This window comes from Symphalangus syndactylus, chromosome 7 (genome assembly GCF_028878055.3).
Source record: "Symphalangus syndactylus isolate Jambi chromosome 7, NHGRI_mSymSyn1-v2.1_pri, whole genome shotgun sequence".
Lineage (NCBI taxonomy): Eukaryota > Metazoa > Chordata > Mammalia > Primates > Hylobatidae > Symphalangus > Symphalangus syndactylus.
Window position 1 is genome coordinate 39,964,115 of NC_072429.2, and position 19,478 is coordinate 39,983,592.

At 41.2% G+C, this 19,478-nt stretch overlaps 1 protein-coding gene across 14 annotated transcripts in view; it reads left to right on the forward strand.

The window, feature by feature from the left end:
• Positions 1-19,478, forward strand: part of PPP2R2B (protein phosphatase 2 regulatory subunit Bbeta) — a 500,674-nt gene that overhangs the window by 204,444 nt on the left and 276,752 nt on the right. For 4 of the 14 annotated variants that reach the window (XM_055285747.2, XM_055285748.2, XM_055285746.2 and 1 more), the window contains one exon: positions 2,924-3,117. The exons of 7 other annotated variants lie outside the window; for them this stretch is intronic. In XM_055285747.2, coding sequence (XP_055141722.1) covers positions 2,924-3,117 — 194 coding nt within the window. Of the gene's footprint in view, positions 1-2,308; positions 2,528-2,557; positions 3,118-19,478 lie in introns of those variants that run through there. 3 more of the 14 variants (XM_055285755.2, XM_055285761.2, XM_055285758.2) reach the window with 3 other exon arrangements.

A 19,478-nucleotide genomic window follows, 5' to 3' on the forward strand; every position in this document is an offset into this window, starting at 1 on the left:
TTTTGAAGACTGATCTCTGCAGCCTACTCCCATCTTCCCCACTCTCTCCCCCACTCCCCGGCTCCACAGTGGTGTACAGGGCTCTTTTCACTCCCTTACCTCCACCACAGGTCATTGTGTTATGGCACAGAGCCAACAGCTTTTTTCCCCTTGTTTTTGGTTGGATGAGCTAGTTCTCTCATATTAGAAAAGAGTAGTTGGCCAAATGGAAACCTTGAAATCTACTTAAACAATGGAGACCTATCCAATCTGCCTTCTCCGAACTTATGTCTTAGGAAAAATGCCTGGACTGTTGAATAAATGCAGGAGAAAGTTTGCAGGATATGTGAAAAAGAAAAATAAATAAACCCAGAGACTCGATCTGTGGAAGGGACATTCTCCCCATTGGTTACAGTGGAAAATTCCTCAAGCACAGCCTGGCCAATGAGCCTGGGCCTACCTGATTCATCACACAGCTCTGTCCCAATCTAGCCCATGATTCAGAAAGATAAGGGGGAAATTTTCCCAAATACTATTCCAAGGCCTCCTGAAACAATTTAAGATCATTCCAACCTAAGGCACAATGTCTTCTCATCATTTTGATTCACTAAGAGATGAACTTAGCTTTTCCCCACTCTGCTCCTACTCCAAATTGTGCCAATATCCAAGAGAAGCTGCAATGTGTAACTACAAAAGGACTGAATGTTGGAAACTTGGTGATAGTTACAGCTCATCCCATGGAAGAACCAGCCACGACAACTGGTACTGAAGTGGATCAAATCAACTTGTACCCGTCTTCACCTGTTACTAAAATTTTAAATGTGGATTTTGAACAAACAAGTGTATAAGCCTTAAGCACCAGATGGAAATAAAATAGAATCTATTGAAAGTTGAACTGAACTCCCCCCGCCACACACACACACACACACACACACACACACACACACACACACACACACAAATAACTATGTCAAGGAACATTTCTGCTCTTTTCTCCCAGGGATATGCAGTCAATTTCTGGAGATGAGGACGATGTCATTTTCTATCTACCAGAAGTATCCATACTGCATGGAAATCTAATGACAATTCCCAACCTCAGTTAAGGACTTGTTTTTCCATTTTTTTGAACTTCAAATACTTTCTAAATTGTGTTAGCCGAAGCATTGTATGTATATAATTAACTCATAGGTCCCTCTGGGCCCATCCAGCTAAACTTGTGGAGCTTAACTGAGCAAAACATTTGCTGATGTCTCTCCCTACAGTGATACCCATTGAAATGAATACCTTCTACAAGATGAAACCTAGGAAATGTTGTTTCCAATTGGCTTTCTAGTGATTGGGGTTGATGTCTTTTTCAAATTGGCTTTCTAGTGATTTGGGTTGCTTCATTAAATGTTTTTGGTTGTTTCGTAACAATAATGATCTCATTTTCTTTCAAAAGTAGAGTTTGAAATTTTGGAAAACATGGGTGGGGAGGGAATTCTATATTTTCTTCCTAGTTGAAGTAGGAAGACAGGTCTCTTTTCTGTATTAATTGGATTCCTGAAATTCCCCCAGGGTAGCAGTGGCTCTCTGTGGGCACAGGGCTCTTACGCTTATGTTCCTGTGCTTCAGTGTACCTTCCATGCTGACAGCAAACAGAAGGTGTTCCTGCTCAAGCAAAACCTTAACGGAGGGGCTGCAATAGTTTGTCCAAAACGAAGTGCAAAGGGCAAAGGAGAGGGGACTTTTTCAGACTGACCCTGTTTACTAGTCTCGTGCTTTGCTCCACCTGTGTAGACACAGATGCTTTATTGAACACCAGCCTCCTACAGTTAGAAGGTATTTGACTCTTAGGAATGGGGGAACCAGTTGCAAAGTTCTGGCCCCTGCTCTCCCTCCTATTCCTAGTAAAGGGCTTAAGATAGGCTCTGAGCGGCACTTCCCACTCTCTCCTTTTTCTGAAGCTTCGAGCCGCAAACCTCGCCCTTTAAATTCACCAAGGGACCACATGCATCACATAAGGGTGAGGAAAAGGAACCTGGATGTAGAGCTCCTGACTTCCAGAGGAACCTACTTCTCTTTGCTGTCCTCAAGCGCAGGTGTCCGGAGAAAGGCAGTGAGCTAGGGGCTCTGGGTGCTAGCGTAGACACGGCCCTTAGCTGAGTGGCGCGAGAGGGGAGGAGGTTGGAAGAGAGCGTCTATGCGTTCCACCTGAACCTGCAAGCTAGTCGCTTGCTGCCCAGGTGCCGATTCGCGGCTGCATGCGCCCCACTGCAGCAAAGAGCAGCCGCAGCCTCTGCCTCGGCCACCACCGCTGCTGGGAAAGAGTCCTGGGGCTGCTGACGCGGTTGGGAGGAGCCTCGCCTTTAATGCACCAGCCGCCTCCAGCCTCCTGCAGCAGCAGCAGCAGCAGCAGCAGCAGCAGCAGCTGCGAGTGCGCGCGTGTGGGTGTGAGGGTGAGTGCGCTGGCGCCGGCCGCAGCGCCCTGCCCAGCTCCCTGCCAGCTTCCCTACCCCCGCCTGCCGAAGCCGCCCTCCCGTGGGACCAGCACCCTCATTCCGGCCAGGCAAGCCTGAATCCTGTCCCTGCCATCTCGCCACTGCAGCTCGGGTCCAGAAAGGCACCATTTTGTCGCGGCTGCCCGCTCTCCCAGGGGGAGGAGGGATCTTTTTTGCATTTTGGAGCGGCTGCCAACGAGGGGAACCTGTTGGGCATCTCCCCAGACCCGCTTGTGAGCGCCTCCGGGGAGGGCGGGCGGGAACAGACCCCTCGGGGCACCGCGCATCTTGGCCACCCGGAGGCAGCGGAGGCAGGCGCAGCATCCTCGCTGGGAATTGGAGCTGGAGTGAGCGCACCGCGCGGGAGGAGCCGCCGCAGCCTCGCAGAACCCGAGTGGAGGAGGTGACAGCTCCATTGCCGGGTTTTTATTTTTTTTCTCTCCGCCTCCCCGTCTCCTCCTCAGGCTCGGACCATGGTGCAGTCCCACTGGCTCCCCTGCCCCCCTCTCCTGTGAGACTGGCTGCGGGGAGGGATCATGGATACTTGTCTGCCGGCTTCTGGTTCCCACGCAAGTAAGCCTGCTGTCAATGGAGGAGGACATTGATACCCGCAAAATCAACAACAGTTTCCTGCGCGACCACAGCTATGCGACCGAAGGTAACGCCAGCCCCGCCGCATTCCGCCGTTGGGGCCGGGCGCAAGTTGCGGATCACTGTGCTTCCTGGGCAGCTGGGCGCGTAGTGGCGGAGACTCCTCCGGGCCCTGGGGCTGGGGCGGGGGCTCCGCTGGCCCCGGCAGCCACCAGTGCACCCCGCATCCATCCGGGCTCCGCGAGGCGAGCCCGGCGTTCAGCAGCAGGTGGACCCGGCGCCCACGGGAGTTAAAATGGCCCTCAGGGATTAGGCTTTTCAGGGTGGGGCTCTCGCCCAGAAAGATGACCCCAGGAAGGCAGGTGACCCCTCCCCCGACATGTTTGCAGGGGTCTTGGGGGGAGATCAGAAGGGAGGGGCCCAGTAGGACCTTGGTCCCCCCTCCCTGAGCGAAAAGATGTTATGTCTCTCAGTGGCTGCAGGGAGGGCATGGTTTCATTTCCTGCCCATTCATCTCCCCGGCCGGCCAGGTTACCTGCTCAGACAATCAAAACCCCAAAAGGCCCTTTGCAGAAGGGCGAACCTCTTTCCTTTTGGAAGTGCATTAGCAAAAATAAAAAGGTGGCTGGGGAAATAGTGCTCTGGCGGCCAGCGAATGAGGCTGACACGTGGGGTGAGCAACGCGATCGGTGGGGCCTTTAAAAATCACCATTATGAATTCTGCAGCAGTAGTTTCTGCTGAATCAACAGCCAGCAGAAAGCAAAAGGGTTCAGCAAGCTGAGCTTTGCCAAGAGGTGAAATTGTCGTCTCTCCCTCTCTCCCAGCTTGTTCTGACATAAGCACTAGTACTGTGCGGGCAGGAAGGGCAAGTCAGCAGGTGGAATCTCCTTCTGCCTTTTGTGTGTGAATAGAGAGTAGAGGCATTCTTTTCCCCCAATGCCAAAACTTTTGCATTTTTGCTTTCATTTTCTACCTGTAGGCCTTTTATCCTTAGCCACTCATACAAAGTGTTGCATTATCACATTGTAATATCCATGCGAGAAAATGTATGTGGAAGTGCTTTAGGACAATGTTGCAAGGTGTATTAATTTAAAATTATTATTCTTGGATGCTAATATTTCTGTAATATTTAATCAAATCAAAAGACTACTAGAGAAATGTGATGGGGGCAGTAAAAGAGTTCAAGCTCTGAAAGAAATAAAAAGACACACACATCTGGGGGTAAAGGTGGCATCTTCTATAAACATCCCTGGAAATTCTAGATAGAAGGAATGTCCAGTGCTATTGAAAGTATATTCTCCATTTGTCATCATTTTTGGAGAGCATCAAGCCCAGTATGCCCACGGTGCTAGACAGATAAAGCAGAGTTGTAAGCTCTGGCCTCCAGGCGCTTAGAGATGGCTTTTAAGATGTGCAGCCCGTCCCTCCCCTATACAGAGCACCATACTTACCGATTCTTTTTCTGTGCATGATGGCAACCTGATTGCAAGATGTTCTCCCTCAATCTTAGCACTTTGTCACTGACTCAGTGACCTGATAGCATGTGACTAACTCTGTATCTAAGCATGTCATCCAAGAGAGAAGTTGGCCTTGGGTCTGTTGGCTTTTGGGGGAACATTTCTTTCTGTTTGTAACCACAAAGAAAGAGAGCTGCCTTCATGTTTTCTTGTATATTGTATTCTGCAGGCAAGAGAAACTTAGCAAGCTGAGAAAATGCCCAGAGTGGAGCTATGTGTATAGGAGTGTCAATTGTGAAGTGAAGAAATCAGTTAAAAATGGCATTCTTTATTGTTTTCAGGGCCCTGGATATTACCTTTGTTCTTATTTTTATTCCATTTTTGAAAACTCTTATTCTGGATAGAATATCTAGGTTCATATAGTCAAAAATTAGATAATGAGTTTATAGCAATGAGCTTTCTGACATGTGAGAATCAACCTCTCAGATTTCTTTCTCTTTCTCAAACACACACACATACTAATCACACTCAAAACTAACAAACCTTTATTTCACAGAAGCTTCCAGGTTTTGAAATCTGATCTTAGAGAAGGTATGGAAAGAAAAGGAAAATAGAACTTAAACGATGTGAATACCAGAAGTTGAATAGAGCAAGAAGTTCCCTATAGTTTTGACCTATTCCTTTCAGGGAAGATTCACACAATTTTGTTGCCAGAGGGGGTAGAGTCCCTGTTCTTCCAATGAATACCTTAGGAATTGTTAGTAAACCTTGAAAGAGCACCAGATCAAAAGACTCTTTTTAAAAATTCTCCTCACTGGGGACTTGCCCCACAAGTTTTCTTCCTCCTTATTAACTTATACCCTCTTACTGGGTGGGGAATTCGCTTCTAGGTCCTTCCATAGATCTTGCTTTTCTGTTTCCTTTAATATTTCTACATTTTCCTCCTACCTGCTCAGTTATGTCAGATTGTTCTTTTTTTCCTTCCAAAATATCTCCTTCACATGTATTTCTGAATTTTTCTTCCGTTTGCTCGGATCATTCCACATTGCAGTGTTCTATTTAAAGCTGAAAGGTTTTTGCTGTGTAGTTAGTGTGAAGGACTCTAAACTCAATTTGCATTGTAAGTGGTGGCTGCAGGCAAGTTCATCCAGCTAAGAGCAATGCAAATGCTAAAGGACACTTTCACCCAAGCTCCTCTCTCTCAGTCTCTTTCTCTCTCTCTTTCTCTAAAGAATGCATGGTGTGCATTTAATAAATAAATTTCCTAGGACTTTTTTAAAATTCTGAGCATGAAAATTACTGCCCTCCCCTACCTTTCCCTATCTTTCCTCCTCTTTTAAAGTTAACATCTTTGAGCATCTTCTATGTTCCAAGCACTGTGCTGAGCTCTATGTATAGCATTTCAATATATCTAAACCCTATTAAATGGATGTTGTCATTTCCATTTTCAAAGAAGGAAACTGATGCAACTGAGGACTGGAGATGTTACTAATTTGCCAAAAGTCACACATTCAGTGGAAAACCTTGTCTTCAAACTCAAGCCAGTGTCTGAAGGCCAGGTTCTCCCACTAGGAAATTCTGCACTGCTTCATTTTCCTTTAACCATCAGCTCTTATTCTGGGAAAGATTGCAATGGTTTTATCTTGGTGTGTAAGCTGTGTTTCCATCAGGCATAAAATCCTTTGCAGGGAGAATTCGAAGTGTGTATGGGGTTATATAGAGGAAGGGCCTTGGGTCGGGTTGAAATTTCCCACAAAAATAAAGTCAATGCAATGGTTTGATTTTTTTTTTTTTAAGATATGGAACCCCAGGTTTCCTAACTGGGGATTCATCTCTCAAATCTCTCTATATGTGGGTTTCCTGCTATATTTTTAGGCTTCTGTTAGAGCCAAGTAAAACCCTATCTCCATTATAGCAGTCTGTGAGTTTTCTAGATTAATCTTCCTACTTTCACATGGGCCCACAGAGAGACACAGATAGACCGAATATTCTACATAGATGGAGTATTTTAAAGTAACTGCTCTGTTCTCAGTTTCCTTAGCTGGAAAGTGGGAATAACAATAGAACCTATGCCAAAGAAAAATTATTTGATGCAGAGAAAGCACTCAAGCACTCAGAATATGCCTAATCCAAAGCCCACCCTTAATTCATTATAGCTGTTATTGTTACTTAATGTACTTGCTGGTTGTATTCTGGCAACAAGTGGGTTCCACCTTCCCTCAGAAGGCTTTTTAAAAAACTGTCTTGTTTATACATATTGAAGGAAGAACAAGTTTACTATTCCAAGTAGCTCCTTTCAATTATTGATTCATTTTGCCCTTAATTCCTTCAACAAATACTGACGTTTTGCAGAGGTGATACAGGATGTTCCAATACAGACATGGTCTCTGTCCTCATGGATCTTTCAATCTAACAGAGGAGATAGTATGAGACAAATAATTTTGCAAATAAATATATAGTTACCAATTGTGATAAGTGATATTTAGGAAAGGCACAAGATGCCTTGGGGTCATAAGGTGGAAAGGTGGATCTAATTTAGGTCGGGAGTTCAAGGACAGTCTCTCAGACAGCTGAAACTGAGAACTAAAGGATGAATTTGCAATTAACAAGACCTGAAGGCATTTTAGGTAGAAGGGACAATAGGTACAAAAGCCCAGGGAGATTCAAGGAATGGAAAGATGACTATGGCTAGGAACAGGGAGAAGAGTGCTAAAAATGAGACTGGAGTCTGCAGTTCATTTTGAAATGTACCAAAAGCAAGAAAGATTAATGCTAAGATAGAGGGATGGGTAAATGGATAGACATATGATAAAGCAAGTATAAAATGTTAGTCACTGGCCAGCCATGGTGGTGCGTGCCTGTAATCCCAGCTACTCAGGAGGCTGAGGCAGGAAATCACTTAAACCCAGGAGGCAGAGGTTGCAGTGAGCCGAGGTCGCGCCACTGCCCTCCAGTCTGGTGACAGAGCGAGACTCCATCTCAAAAAAAAAGTTAATGACTAAATTGAGGTGGTGGGTCTATGGATAATCACTGTAATTTTTTTTCCACTTTGCCGTCTGTTTGAATTTTCATAATAAAATGTTGGGGGAAAAAAAGACTGGAGAAGTATTCAGGGACCAGATCATATCAAGCCTTGTTGACCACGAGGAGTTTGGACTCTATCCAAAGATGAATGGAAAGCCATTAAGGAAGAGGGAAACATGATCAGATTTGTTTTTCTAGAAGCTTAATCTGGCTGCTATGTAGGATGGGGTTAGAGAGCCAGGCATGTAATGAAAAAGAATGAAAGTTGGGAGATAATTAGGAGGTCATGGTGTGCTCCAGGATGGTGACAGCAGTAGAGATGGAGAGAATTAGATGGATTTAAGATACATAATAGAGAAAGAATGCATTCATTGCACTTACTTAATATGATTGAGTGCAGATGGAGAAGGTGATGTCAAGGACAACTCCTAGAATTTTGCCATGAAAATGGATGCATAATGGGGCTCATCACTGAAAGCGGAAATAGACTGAAAACTGATTAGTTTGAGGAGACAGTGAGACATCTAGTTTCACAGTGAGGCTTCCAAGTAGACAATTGGATTTCTGGGTCTGAAGCTCAAGAGAAAGACCTGGACTAGATGATAAATTTGAGATTAAACATCACCAGCATATTAAAGGTACTTAAAACTGTATGAAGAGATGAGATGCCTCAGATAAGAGCATTTCAGGGCAAAATTTGAACCAATGAGTGAGAAAGTACAAGGAAGCGGATCTTGGCTTGGTATGAAGAAATTGTAGCAAAAAAGTACCTCACAATGGAGTAGGGCCTTGGTAAGCATAACTAACAACACACTGATATTATTCAAGTAATACTTTAATATATGGCCATTTCTCAGCAATGTGGTAGGATAAGAAGAGTCCAGTCTTGGATGAGTTGAGTTTAGAGTGTCTCCAAATTTGAGATCTGAGTGATTTGTGAAATACATTAGCTTTTTAGGGCCACAGAGAGTAAAAGTGAGGAAGTAAAAGTTCCTCCTCCATCCCCCATTCCACATAAGCTCAAGAAAGCAGGAACTTATGATGAATAAAGCTGGGAAGGTACATGAAAATGGCTTTTGATATGAAGATGCTGGGAAGGCATTGAAAAAATAAAAGGGGGTAGTGTCATATGATGGAGAGCTGCCTCATAGTTCCTTAAGTTGCTTTGGTATTTGTATGCAAATGCCAGATCAGAATGCTATTTCCAATGCATATGGATGAATGTTTGAGCTCTCTGCTGTTCTCAGAGAAACCTGAAATGTGAGGTGAGAAGTAGCTGCCTTACACTATTGTAAATGACCTTTCTGGGGATGGGAAATGTCCTGCTACTAAATATAATAACCAGAATGCATTGAAAATCACTAGCAAGTATTCATTATTAGTATCCAGGTCCCCAGGGGCAATCCCAAGCCCTTTATGAGTGCTGGTCAGAAATGTACCAATGATCCTGGGGTGAATAATGTTAGGCCATTCCTGTCAAAATATTGGTAATGCCCAATGAAAAGAGCACAGCTGTAGACTGACATTCCTAGACTTTGGCATTTGCATTTAAGAAGAAATAAGGGTCCAATTTAGACACGTAGCTGAGGGAATGAAACTAAGGTATCATGAGTACTCTCTATTCCAGGCATTTTCCTAGGTATTTCTTATGTTTACTCATTTAATCTCCTTCAACAACCCAGAGAGAATGGTTGCATTAACCCCATTTTTAAAATAAGAAATTTCAAGGGACAGAGAACCAAAGGAACTTGCATAACAAATACACATGTATTACAAACATTCTCACTTGTAAGTGGCGTAACCAGATTAAAGCCCATGACTGTGTGGATTCTTGGCACATGTTCTTTGCCCACCCATGCTGCTCAGGATCTTTTGGAGAAATGCAAGTTGTGCTCCACCCTCCATATATATCCCATTGGTGCCTACTCGGTGCTGCTGGATTTACTTGATCCATCTTCTCCTAGCACAGCAGTGCACATCTCTGGGCCTTTTCCATTATCCCACAGGGAGGGAGCTGAATTCTACGACCCAGTAACAGAATCCTTAGCTGATTTGCTCCTGTAGATTTCTTCTGTTATATAATAAGGACAGAAAAAAAGTGTTTATGGAATTGAGCAATCAAGATGTTAGAACTAGCTGGAGTTTTTTGAATAGCCTTCTCCATGTCACTCATCCCCAATGTAGGACAGTAAGCATGCAGCTCCCAGGCTGAGCTGAGATGGTCCCACTGGGCCATCTAGGTACCCACTCTCCCCAGCTCATGACAACTCATACAGTTGCCTGGGCCACAGCAAGAGGAATATGACAGAGGCAGCTGTGGGATGGCAGATGTTCTTTTGCACATAAATATGTAGATGTCTGAGGCTTCACTTTGGCCAGAGTGGCTCTCCAGCTGGTTCCCCTCATCTTCCATTAATAAGAAGATGATTTTGCTTTCACACAACTTGTCATCTTTACCACCAAATTTCCTTCTTTTTCTTCTCCAGTAGAATTCTAGAATCAGGCTGAAAGTCAGCCCCAACATAACTATCTCACAGAAAGCACAGACTATTTTTATGTCTACTAGGAACTTTGTCAGAAATAACCCAGGAACCTTTGAGTTCTGTTCCAAGTTCACTGTGGAAAGAGTTAATAGTGGGAAATATTAATAGTTAATGTTCATAGCTTTCTTTGGAGAAAGGGTCATCCTGGGTAATGAGAAGGGGTGTGTGCATGTATAGGGGGTAGTCAGACTTTCACTTCTGTGCTTTAGAGGTAAAAGACTTGATCACTTACAACAAGTGTTAAACGAAGCGGGCGTGGGTTCTGTGTGTAAGGGGAAAAAAGATGTGTGGAGTTTAGGAATCTAGAGGGGCCCCTGTGAACAGGTTTTAACCTGAGAAGGATGGGGTCTGTTGGACAGAGCGTGCCGAAGAGTACCTTACCTGTGGGAGGATGTGTTTCAGGTGTACTGGCCTTTGTGCTTGGTGTATTAGTCAGCTCAGACTGCATTTTAAAAAACGCCACATACTGGGTTGCCTAAACAACAGAAATTTTGTTTTCTTACATTTCTGGAGTCTGGAAGTCCAAGATCAAGGTGCCAGCAGGGTTGGTTTCTGGTGAGTTCTCTTTTCCCATGTATAGCAAACTTCTTGCTGGGTCCTCATGTGGTCTTTCTCATGTGTGCAAGTGTGAAAAGAGAGAGCAATCTCTGGCATTTTTTTTTCTTCTTGCAAGGGCACCAGCCCCATAAGACCTTATCCTTATGACCTCATTTAATCTTAATTATCTCCTTAAAGGACCTATCTCCAAATACAGTCACACTAAGGAGTTAGGGCTTCAACATATAGATTGGGGTGGAGGGGGGCACAATTTGGTCCATAACATTGGGGAACTGAAAACCTCCTCCATCAAGCATTGCTTCTCACACTGGTATGAATCCTTGTTAAGCAATGAACCTGAAGTGGTCACAGAATGGCAGGCCGCCTCCTCCACTTGACGTAGAAGGATCAGCTTGATGTTCCTCTACAGACACACAAGGTAGAGGGTGGCAAACCTGTAAATGTCTCTAATAGGGAATATTGCAGCAAGATGCTGCTGAGAGTTCCCAGGTGGTCTAAAAGATAGAACTTGGGTCCCTAAGTACAAAATACCACCAGGAAGGACCTTACCACAGTGGGAGAGCCACACAGGAAACTCAGTGAAGCTAACATTGCTCATGTAGCTTTGTAGAAGTCAGGTTAGGGCTAGAGACACTCAAGTTGGGAGGTCTGTTGGTTCCTGCCAACTGCATTATTGTAATTCACATTTCCCTCTGCCTTTATATTTTTATTTATAAGTCAAATAATACTATATTCTTTCTTACTTAAAAGGATTCAAGCATGATAAGTAGATAAAGCATGAATCACCCTCCATCCCATACCCATCCCACGTTCCTACCCAAAGGTTGCCATTATCAGTAGTTGGTATACTTCCTCAGAGCCATCTGTCTATTCATACATTTAAATATACATGTATAGGTATACAGTTGGGGAGGATGTTTGCACAAATAGTACACACTGCCTGTTTTATTTGCACTTTGTTTGTTCTTCTACTAGTCATATGTCTTCAAGATTTTTCCATATCAGAACACCTACATCTGTCTCATGCCTTTTAATGGCTGCACAGTGCTCCATAGTATGACAGTACCGCAGTTTATTTAGTAGTTCCCTGTGGATATAAAATTGTTTCCAGCTTTTATATTACATAAGATGCTGCAGTGATTATCTGTGTATATGTGTTTTTGTTTAAATGTTCTCCTTCCTGATTTTATTATCTTTAAAGCTGAGACAACAGTTCCCATTTCTTAGCAAAATGGCAAGAAAAAATCAGAAATCTCTGGTCTTCTATTTGTTTTCTGTGTAACCCTGGATCAGTCATTTAAACCAAGAACCTGAATTTCCTAATGTAGAGAATGAGAATACCTGATCTACCTATTTATATGTGCCCAGTACTGTGTCTTCCAAAACCATTGTGGATTTGAATGTTAATAATTAATAATGATTGCTAGTAGTTATGGAGGGCTTTCTGTGTGCCAGTACAGGCTTGGAGCCTTAAAGTATTTTTCTCATGTAACCCAATTTAATTGTATAGGCTGATACTGTTCTTATCTCCCTTTAAATTAAAAGTTAAAGCAGAATAATATGATTACTAGTCCATTGTTACACAACAGTGAGTAGAACAGAAGTCACATCCAGGTCTGTCTGATTCCAAACCCTGTATTCTTAAACTTGGCAAAAATTCATCACAATGTAGTATATGAACACCTGTTTAAAAGAACAGTTATGATGTTGATAGAGAAAAGATGATTCATTTTTCTAAAAAATATTCTTCTGAATCAGTCAATACAAGGGTCCAATTTCTACCAGGGATTTGAAAATGAACTGGGGGGAAATGGAAAGGCAATGCAATATTGTAAGCAGTAATGTGGAATGCACGTCAGAAGACCTGGGTGGGATTCCAGTCCTGCTACCATAATTTGTCACTTTTATTCTCTGGGCTTCAGTTTCCTAATCTACTATAATGAGGTTGAAGATGGGGGAGGGAAGGCATGCTCTCTACAGGCTTTTCTAACTCTCAGTTTCTATGAGGCATTACTTCTGTATTTGTGGTCATCTAGGTCTCTTTGATATGTTCTGATGTTCACCTCAGGGGTGAGACTGGGAAAAAATGGCCATAGGCTTTAAATGACCCCAGAAATTCCAGGTCTGGCTGTACTTCCTGGGTCAAATCATCATTCTGGCAAGAAGGCTCTGGTGCAGCCAAGAGGCAGAGCCAGAAAGGGAAACTTTCTTTGCCAAAAGCTGCTGCAGATGGAGGAGCCAGTCTGTCTGGGCAGCCATGACTTTGAGAGGAGCCATTTGGCAAAGTTGTTGGCAGGAGCTGCCTTGAAGCATGAATGCTGGAGACAGTCCTGGGCTGGAGTGAATCAGGGATGCAGCAAAGGTGGCTGGTGGAACAAATAACCATCTGGTGAGCAGGGTGCTGCTCATCTTGCCACACTGATGGGGAAGAGCAAGTGCCAGTCAATGAGGTTAAGCTCTGAATGACATTATCTGACAGGCACAATACAATTTCTCTCCTGTTATTTTATACTCCATGGTGGGGGTTATAAACTCCAAGGCAACATAATTTTTTCAGAAACCAGGAAGGCCCCAATTTCTCCCACTATTATAAAGTAGGAAAGAAAATTTAACAATTCAAACAAAAATTATTTATTGCCAAGTGCTATGTAGGAAGTGCTGGGGCATATGGTGAAGTATAAGACTATAGTCTTGTTCTCAAACATCTTTCCATCTATTTGGGCAGGTAACACTCAGTCCTTCTCAAAACATAATTAACCACAGAAGCCAGGGTGCGTGAAACTGTGTCCTGTTTATCTCTCTGTTATCATGAGGTGGCCGAGGTGGTGGAATCAGAGCCCACCTGGCTCTAGACACACCTCTGGCTATGCTAGTTCTGTGGCTTTGGGCAGTTCACTTCATCTTGCTGAGTGTTTTCTTGCCGACAAAAATATGGCAGGGGATGAGGCAACATGTTATTATTTATATGTGATAAATAATATAATAAATAAATAAATAATAAATACAAAATATATAATAAATATATAATAAATAATAAATATATAAATAATATATTATTTATATATTTAATATTAAAATATATATAAATAATAAATAAATAATATATATTAAAATATATAAAGTAATATATTACATATTATATATTTATAAATTAATTATATATATTTATATATATATTTATAATTTAATTTTATAAATTATAAATAAAATATATAAAAAATATATAAATATATAAATAATATATAAATAAATAAATAATATATACATAAATATATAAATAATAAATAAATAAATAATAAATACAAAAGATAAATAAATAATAAATACAAAAGAATCCCTCTCTACTCCATGCATTTGGGACCAATAGTTGACAGTGAACTTGAAAAGTTAAGGCAAGGAGTCATAAAAAATAACATACCATTTAAATTTACTAATTTCAGTGAAAGGCCCAATGAAGAATAAAGGCCTTACCTTCGAGTATGGATCTGCTGATTGGGGGTTGTAATATTTTTCTTGCAGGAACCGTACCCCGAATGACAAAGACCATATCCTATTTTGATTTCCTTGAGGTTGAACAAGACCATAGATATCGCAGAAGCAATCTTACTACAGAATAATTCTAGATTCTTATAATTGTTCCCCAATTTTTGTATCTCCTACTTTTAATTTGATGATTCTTTGTCAAGTGTTTTGAAATTCTTCAACTGACTTTTCATATGAAACAATCATCGTTCTTTTCACACTATTCTTCTCATTACCTTTCATGATATTTAATTAGATAACAAGTATAACTGGCATCAGGAGGTTTGGAAACAAACACAAATGACTCTCAGTAAACATGCAACTTAACCTGAAGGAGCAGAAGTGTGCCTATGTACCAGAGATTAGCCTACTCAATTAGCTGTGAGTACTTATAAAGGATGTTGTAGGCCTGTTTTACAGAAAGAATGGAAGGCACTTTTTCTTCTTGGAGAGTCAGCTACTTGGAGGTCTGTTAAAAGGACTTCTGCTGTAATTATGATGATGAGGAAGAGCCACTATATACTGAGTGCTTGCAATGTAGCAGGAATTGGGTTAAGTATTCTGGATGTACTCCATGTGATATACTATGTATTATGTATCTACGGTATACTACATATGATGTATATATGATATAGATGCCTGTGTGTGCATATATATGTGTGTGTATATATATGTATGTGTGTGTGTGTATATATATATATAAAATTTAATCTTCACCACAACCCTCAAAAGTATGTATAATTAGAGTTGAATTAGGTGAGACTTTAGATCTTATTCACCATTGTTTATCCATCTCCTAGTATAGTATCTGGTGAAAAAGCACTCATTACACACTTATGGAGTGAAAGAGAAAATAGATTTCTACTTTACTGATGATAAAACTAAGGCTTAGAGAATTTGTGTCATTTTTCCCAGTATCAATCAGCAGACCCAGGACTTGAATGCAGGTATGTCTGACATAAAAATATGTGTTATTAAGAGCAAACTGAGGTACAATACAATAATTTTTCTGTACAAAGTTCTTGGACATATACTTTGGATCTCATATTGCCTATGAATATCCTAATAGAATGAAACTTTGGTATTATCTCCATTTTGTAAAAGTATGTCGATGTTCTACAGCAGGGATCAGTAAACTTTTCCTGTAGAGGGTCAGATGATAAATATTTTAGGCTTTGCTGACCATACAGCCTTTGTTCCAGCTACTCAATTCTTCCATTGTAGTATGTGGACATGGCTGTATTCTAGTGAAACTCTATTTACAAAATCAAGGAGTAGACTGTAGACCATCATTTGCTGACCCCCATTCTAGAAAAGTACTGGGAACCTAATAGAAGTCCAAACAGTGCTAATCGTCCAAGTGAGTGGCTGCAGTAAGTGCTAGAGGGAAGCTCACCTCACCAGAAGTGGTTAAGTGGGGAGGTTGGGCCTTGGTGGGATGCTGGCGGGTAGAGATGGGTGGCAATGGCTTTCCTCATTGGAGGCAGAGTCTTGTGTGATGTTAGGAGGCAAAAGTATGAAAGGAAGGTGGCATGTTGTTTTAACAAGTAAGCTGGAGATTAGAGATGTAATGGAATGTTTGACAGCTCATTAGAGTCCTCACACATAGCCATATCCCTTCTAATCAGTGTCTGTCCAATAGTTCACTCAGTAGTTATTTTAAAAACATATACTATATATTAGGCACTGTGCTAAAAAACCTAGGTATAAAATATTTAAAAATTAAATGTAGACCCTGCTCTCACAGAGCTTGCATTCTATTGGGAATATATACATTAAAAAACACATGTGAATATGAATATGAAACCTGTTAAAGGAGAAGAAAGATCCTTTAAGAGAATAAAGTACATGTTCACTAATGAAAATTTTGACTGTACAGAAAATTCTAAAAGAGAAAATCAAATTTACTCCTAGCTGTGCCAGAGACAGTCATTATAAACATTTTTGATGTGCTATGTTTCCTTCCAGGCTCAGTGTGTGTGTGTGTGTGTGTGTGTGTGTGTGTGTGTGTGTGTGTGTGTCTGAGACAGAGAGATGAATGGAGAATGCTAGGATTATATGCAAAACAACATCATCTATAGGGTTTGTTTGTTTGCTTTTGCCCCAAACACAAACTGTTAGCATTTTTCTATAATATTCTATGGTTGAACCACAATTTTGCCAGTCGCCTAATAATGAAAGTTTAGAGTATTTCCAATATTTGCTATACTAATTCTGAAATACATAAATAATATATTTGGTTGTGTTATAGACTCTAAATCATGTCTTTGGTTATGTTTTAGAACAAGTTTCTAAAAGTAGCTTACTGGGTTAAATGGTATGAACAATTATGTTTCTATATGATAGGAATAAATTACCTTCTAAAATGGCTATCCCAAGGAATACCTTTGTAATTACCGTAGGCGGTTTCCACTTTTGTTCTATCCATATTTTGCTTCCACCTCACATTGTCACAAATTTTCAAGGTGCTTAAGTTTATCCTAGGGAACTTATGTGGGGTGAAGATCAGAGAAAAATTTCTTAAAGATACAGCCATTGAATTTTAATTTGATCCCATTGCCCTTCTACCCCCCAAAAGCTCCAGGTACTTCGACCCTTTCTGAGAGGAGAGGCAGGCTCAGTTCTCAGCCTCTGCCATTAAGCACATGGGTGAGTAGTTTGTTCCCTGGGATTCAGTTGCCCACTTATATTAAATAAAATTACTTTCATGGTTCCAGGGCATCATTTGTAGATTAGTATATGGAACCTGGTGACCCAGAAATGTTAATTTTCTTCAAACTGGTGGGTAGGTAACTTCAAAGAATGATTGACCCAGTATGACAACCAGTATGGTTGTTTAATGAGCTAGTCTCTCATGGGGTACAAATTTGACATTTCGGAAAGCTGTGCTTTTTTTTGTTTGTTTGTTTTGTTAATACTATGTGTGGTTGAATGCAATTTGAACCCAGGCAAATCTGAAAAAAATTAGACTTTAACTATCAATGACTGTAGACTTCCAGACATCTCTAGTCTTCTCCCAAAACTGGCACTATTGTTTAATCTAAATAAAAAGTACAAATCTTATAAATTACCACTGTAGTTAACATTCTATAGTTGAACCATAATTTTACTAGCCACCTAATGATGGAAATTTAGATTCATTCCAATATTGCTGTAATAATTGTGAAATAGATAAATAATGGCATGACTCTAAGTCATGTCTTTAGTTATTTTTTAGAACAAGTTTCTAAAGGCAGGATTACTGGATTAAATGGTATGAACAATTATGTTTCTAGATGATAGGAATAAATTTCCTTCTAAAATCGCTGTTCCAAGGAATACCTTTGTAATTGCTATGGCCCTTTTCCACTTTTGTTCTATCCATATTTTCAGTGAGTGATTTTTAGTCCACGTTCGAAGTATATTGGCTATCTGCATTTCAGCAGTCTTTGGGGATTACAGTTGGGAGTCGGTGTGAAATCTCAATTCATTTGGCCTGAGTATTTATTTAGAACATCGTTCCTCTTTGAAGAGTCTTGGGTTATTGAAATAAAAATATCAAGCTCTTTGAGGCATTTTTTAATTTAAAAAAGTTTATACAATATTTTAAAAATTATACACAGGGTAAGCACATAAAATTTAAAGGATGGATGGATGGATGGATGGATGGATGGATGGATGGATGGATGGATGGATAGATGGATGGATGGGCAGTTGAATGGATAAATATTTGTGGTGGTTAGTAGGTGACCCAGTTGCCTTCTCAGAGGACTAAAAGTGTTAAAGCATCTTCTAGAAACTCCAAGTTTCAATGGAGATTTGGGGGTGCAATATTAAAATCTACTTTTCATCCTCTTCCTCTTCTGTCTTGGAGCCAAGGGTAGGTGGGATTAGAGTAGCACAGATCTGTGGGGACATGCTTCCTGGAATTCATCAATGGTGCTAGTTTAAAAGGAGAAGATATGACAGGCAGAGAAGAGCTTCCCTAGAACCCTGAACTATCAGAAGAGATTAGGACAGTTTAGTGCTTCCAACCGACATATCCTGCAACGACTAATTTCTAATCCCTTTTCCCATTCTGTAGGATTAGCCTGGGTGAAACAGACATACTATGTTTTTGAAGTCAGGACCCTCTGGTCACTTACTAGGATATAGAGGGAAAGTTTTGGGTGCAGTTCCATCTGTGAACAAGATGTATTTTTCTACAGGTTCTCTGACCCCCTGTGGGGTCAGAGATCAGAGATCAGAAACTTGCTAAGCACCCACCAGGACCTGAAAATCTCTGTGCACTGTGGAAAAAAAAAAAAAGCAAAAGCAGTCTGATTATCGTATTGTACTTCGGCTGCCAACATGCTTGCTCAGTCCTTAAGCTTCCTCAGCACAATTTGAGATGGAAATTTTCCGATCAGAATTTTTCCTATAAGTCTTAGAAACCTGGATTTGAGCCCATTATGCAAGCCAGGGTTTTTTTTGTTTGTTTTGTTTTTTTCCAATTACTTGACAAGTAGGTTGCCTTTGAGTCACTCATATGAATGGCCTTGATGTAGACATTGGCACATGCTGAAAAGGCAAAAAAAAAAAAAATTTACTTTTCTTTCACCCGTTAAGAAGATTAGTCTGTTCACAGTTTTCTCCTGTGCTTATAAACCTTCATGTTTCCTGCCTGTCCTCTCGTATTCTAAGTCTCTCCTAACTGATCTTCAAAGCATTGAGGCTGGCTTGTGCTGGGTCCTCACTACTCCAGGCCATTCCTGCTTCCTCTTCCCTGGTACCTACAAGGCCTGCCTCCAGTCCACATTTTCCTGTGAAGTTTTTCCTGAATTCCTCAAGTTCTTTGATCATCACAGCAATCCTATGAGCTTATAGATATTTTCCCCATTTCACGAATGTGGCAACTGAGGTCTGAGTTCAGACAGCTAGATCTAAAGACACAGATCCCACACATCATCTCCCCAACAAGACAGACACTCCAGGAAGGCAGTGACGACATCTTTCCCTCTAGTTTACTGTACAAAGGACAGTGCAGTTCTTGGCACACAAGTGCTTAGTAATGGTTTTTGAATTTGATTTCAGTTTGAGAGTAGATTAATAGCATTTCTGTAGTTAGGACAGCAGGCAGTTACATATTCTTTTCTTGGCAGTTTAGACTTGCTGGTCCCTCTGAACGAGGTAAAGCCAGGTCCTCCAACCCCAACTAAAGTTTAAAGATGCAGGGGAGATGTCAAAATATGTGATCTGAGATTTCTGCAATCACTTGGAAACCGTACTGGCTAATTAAGATCATAATAGATTATCTATTCTTTCATTCACTCATGTATTTATGCGTGTGTTCTTTCATTCTTTA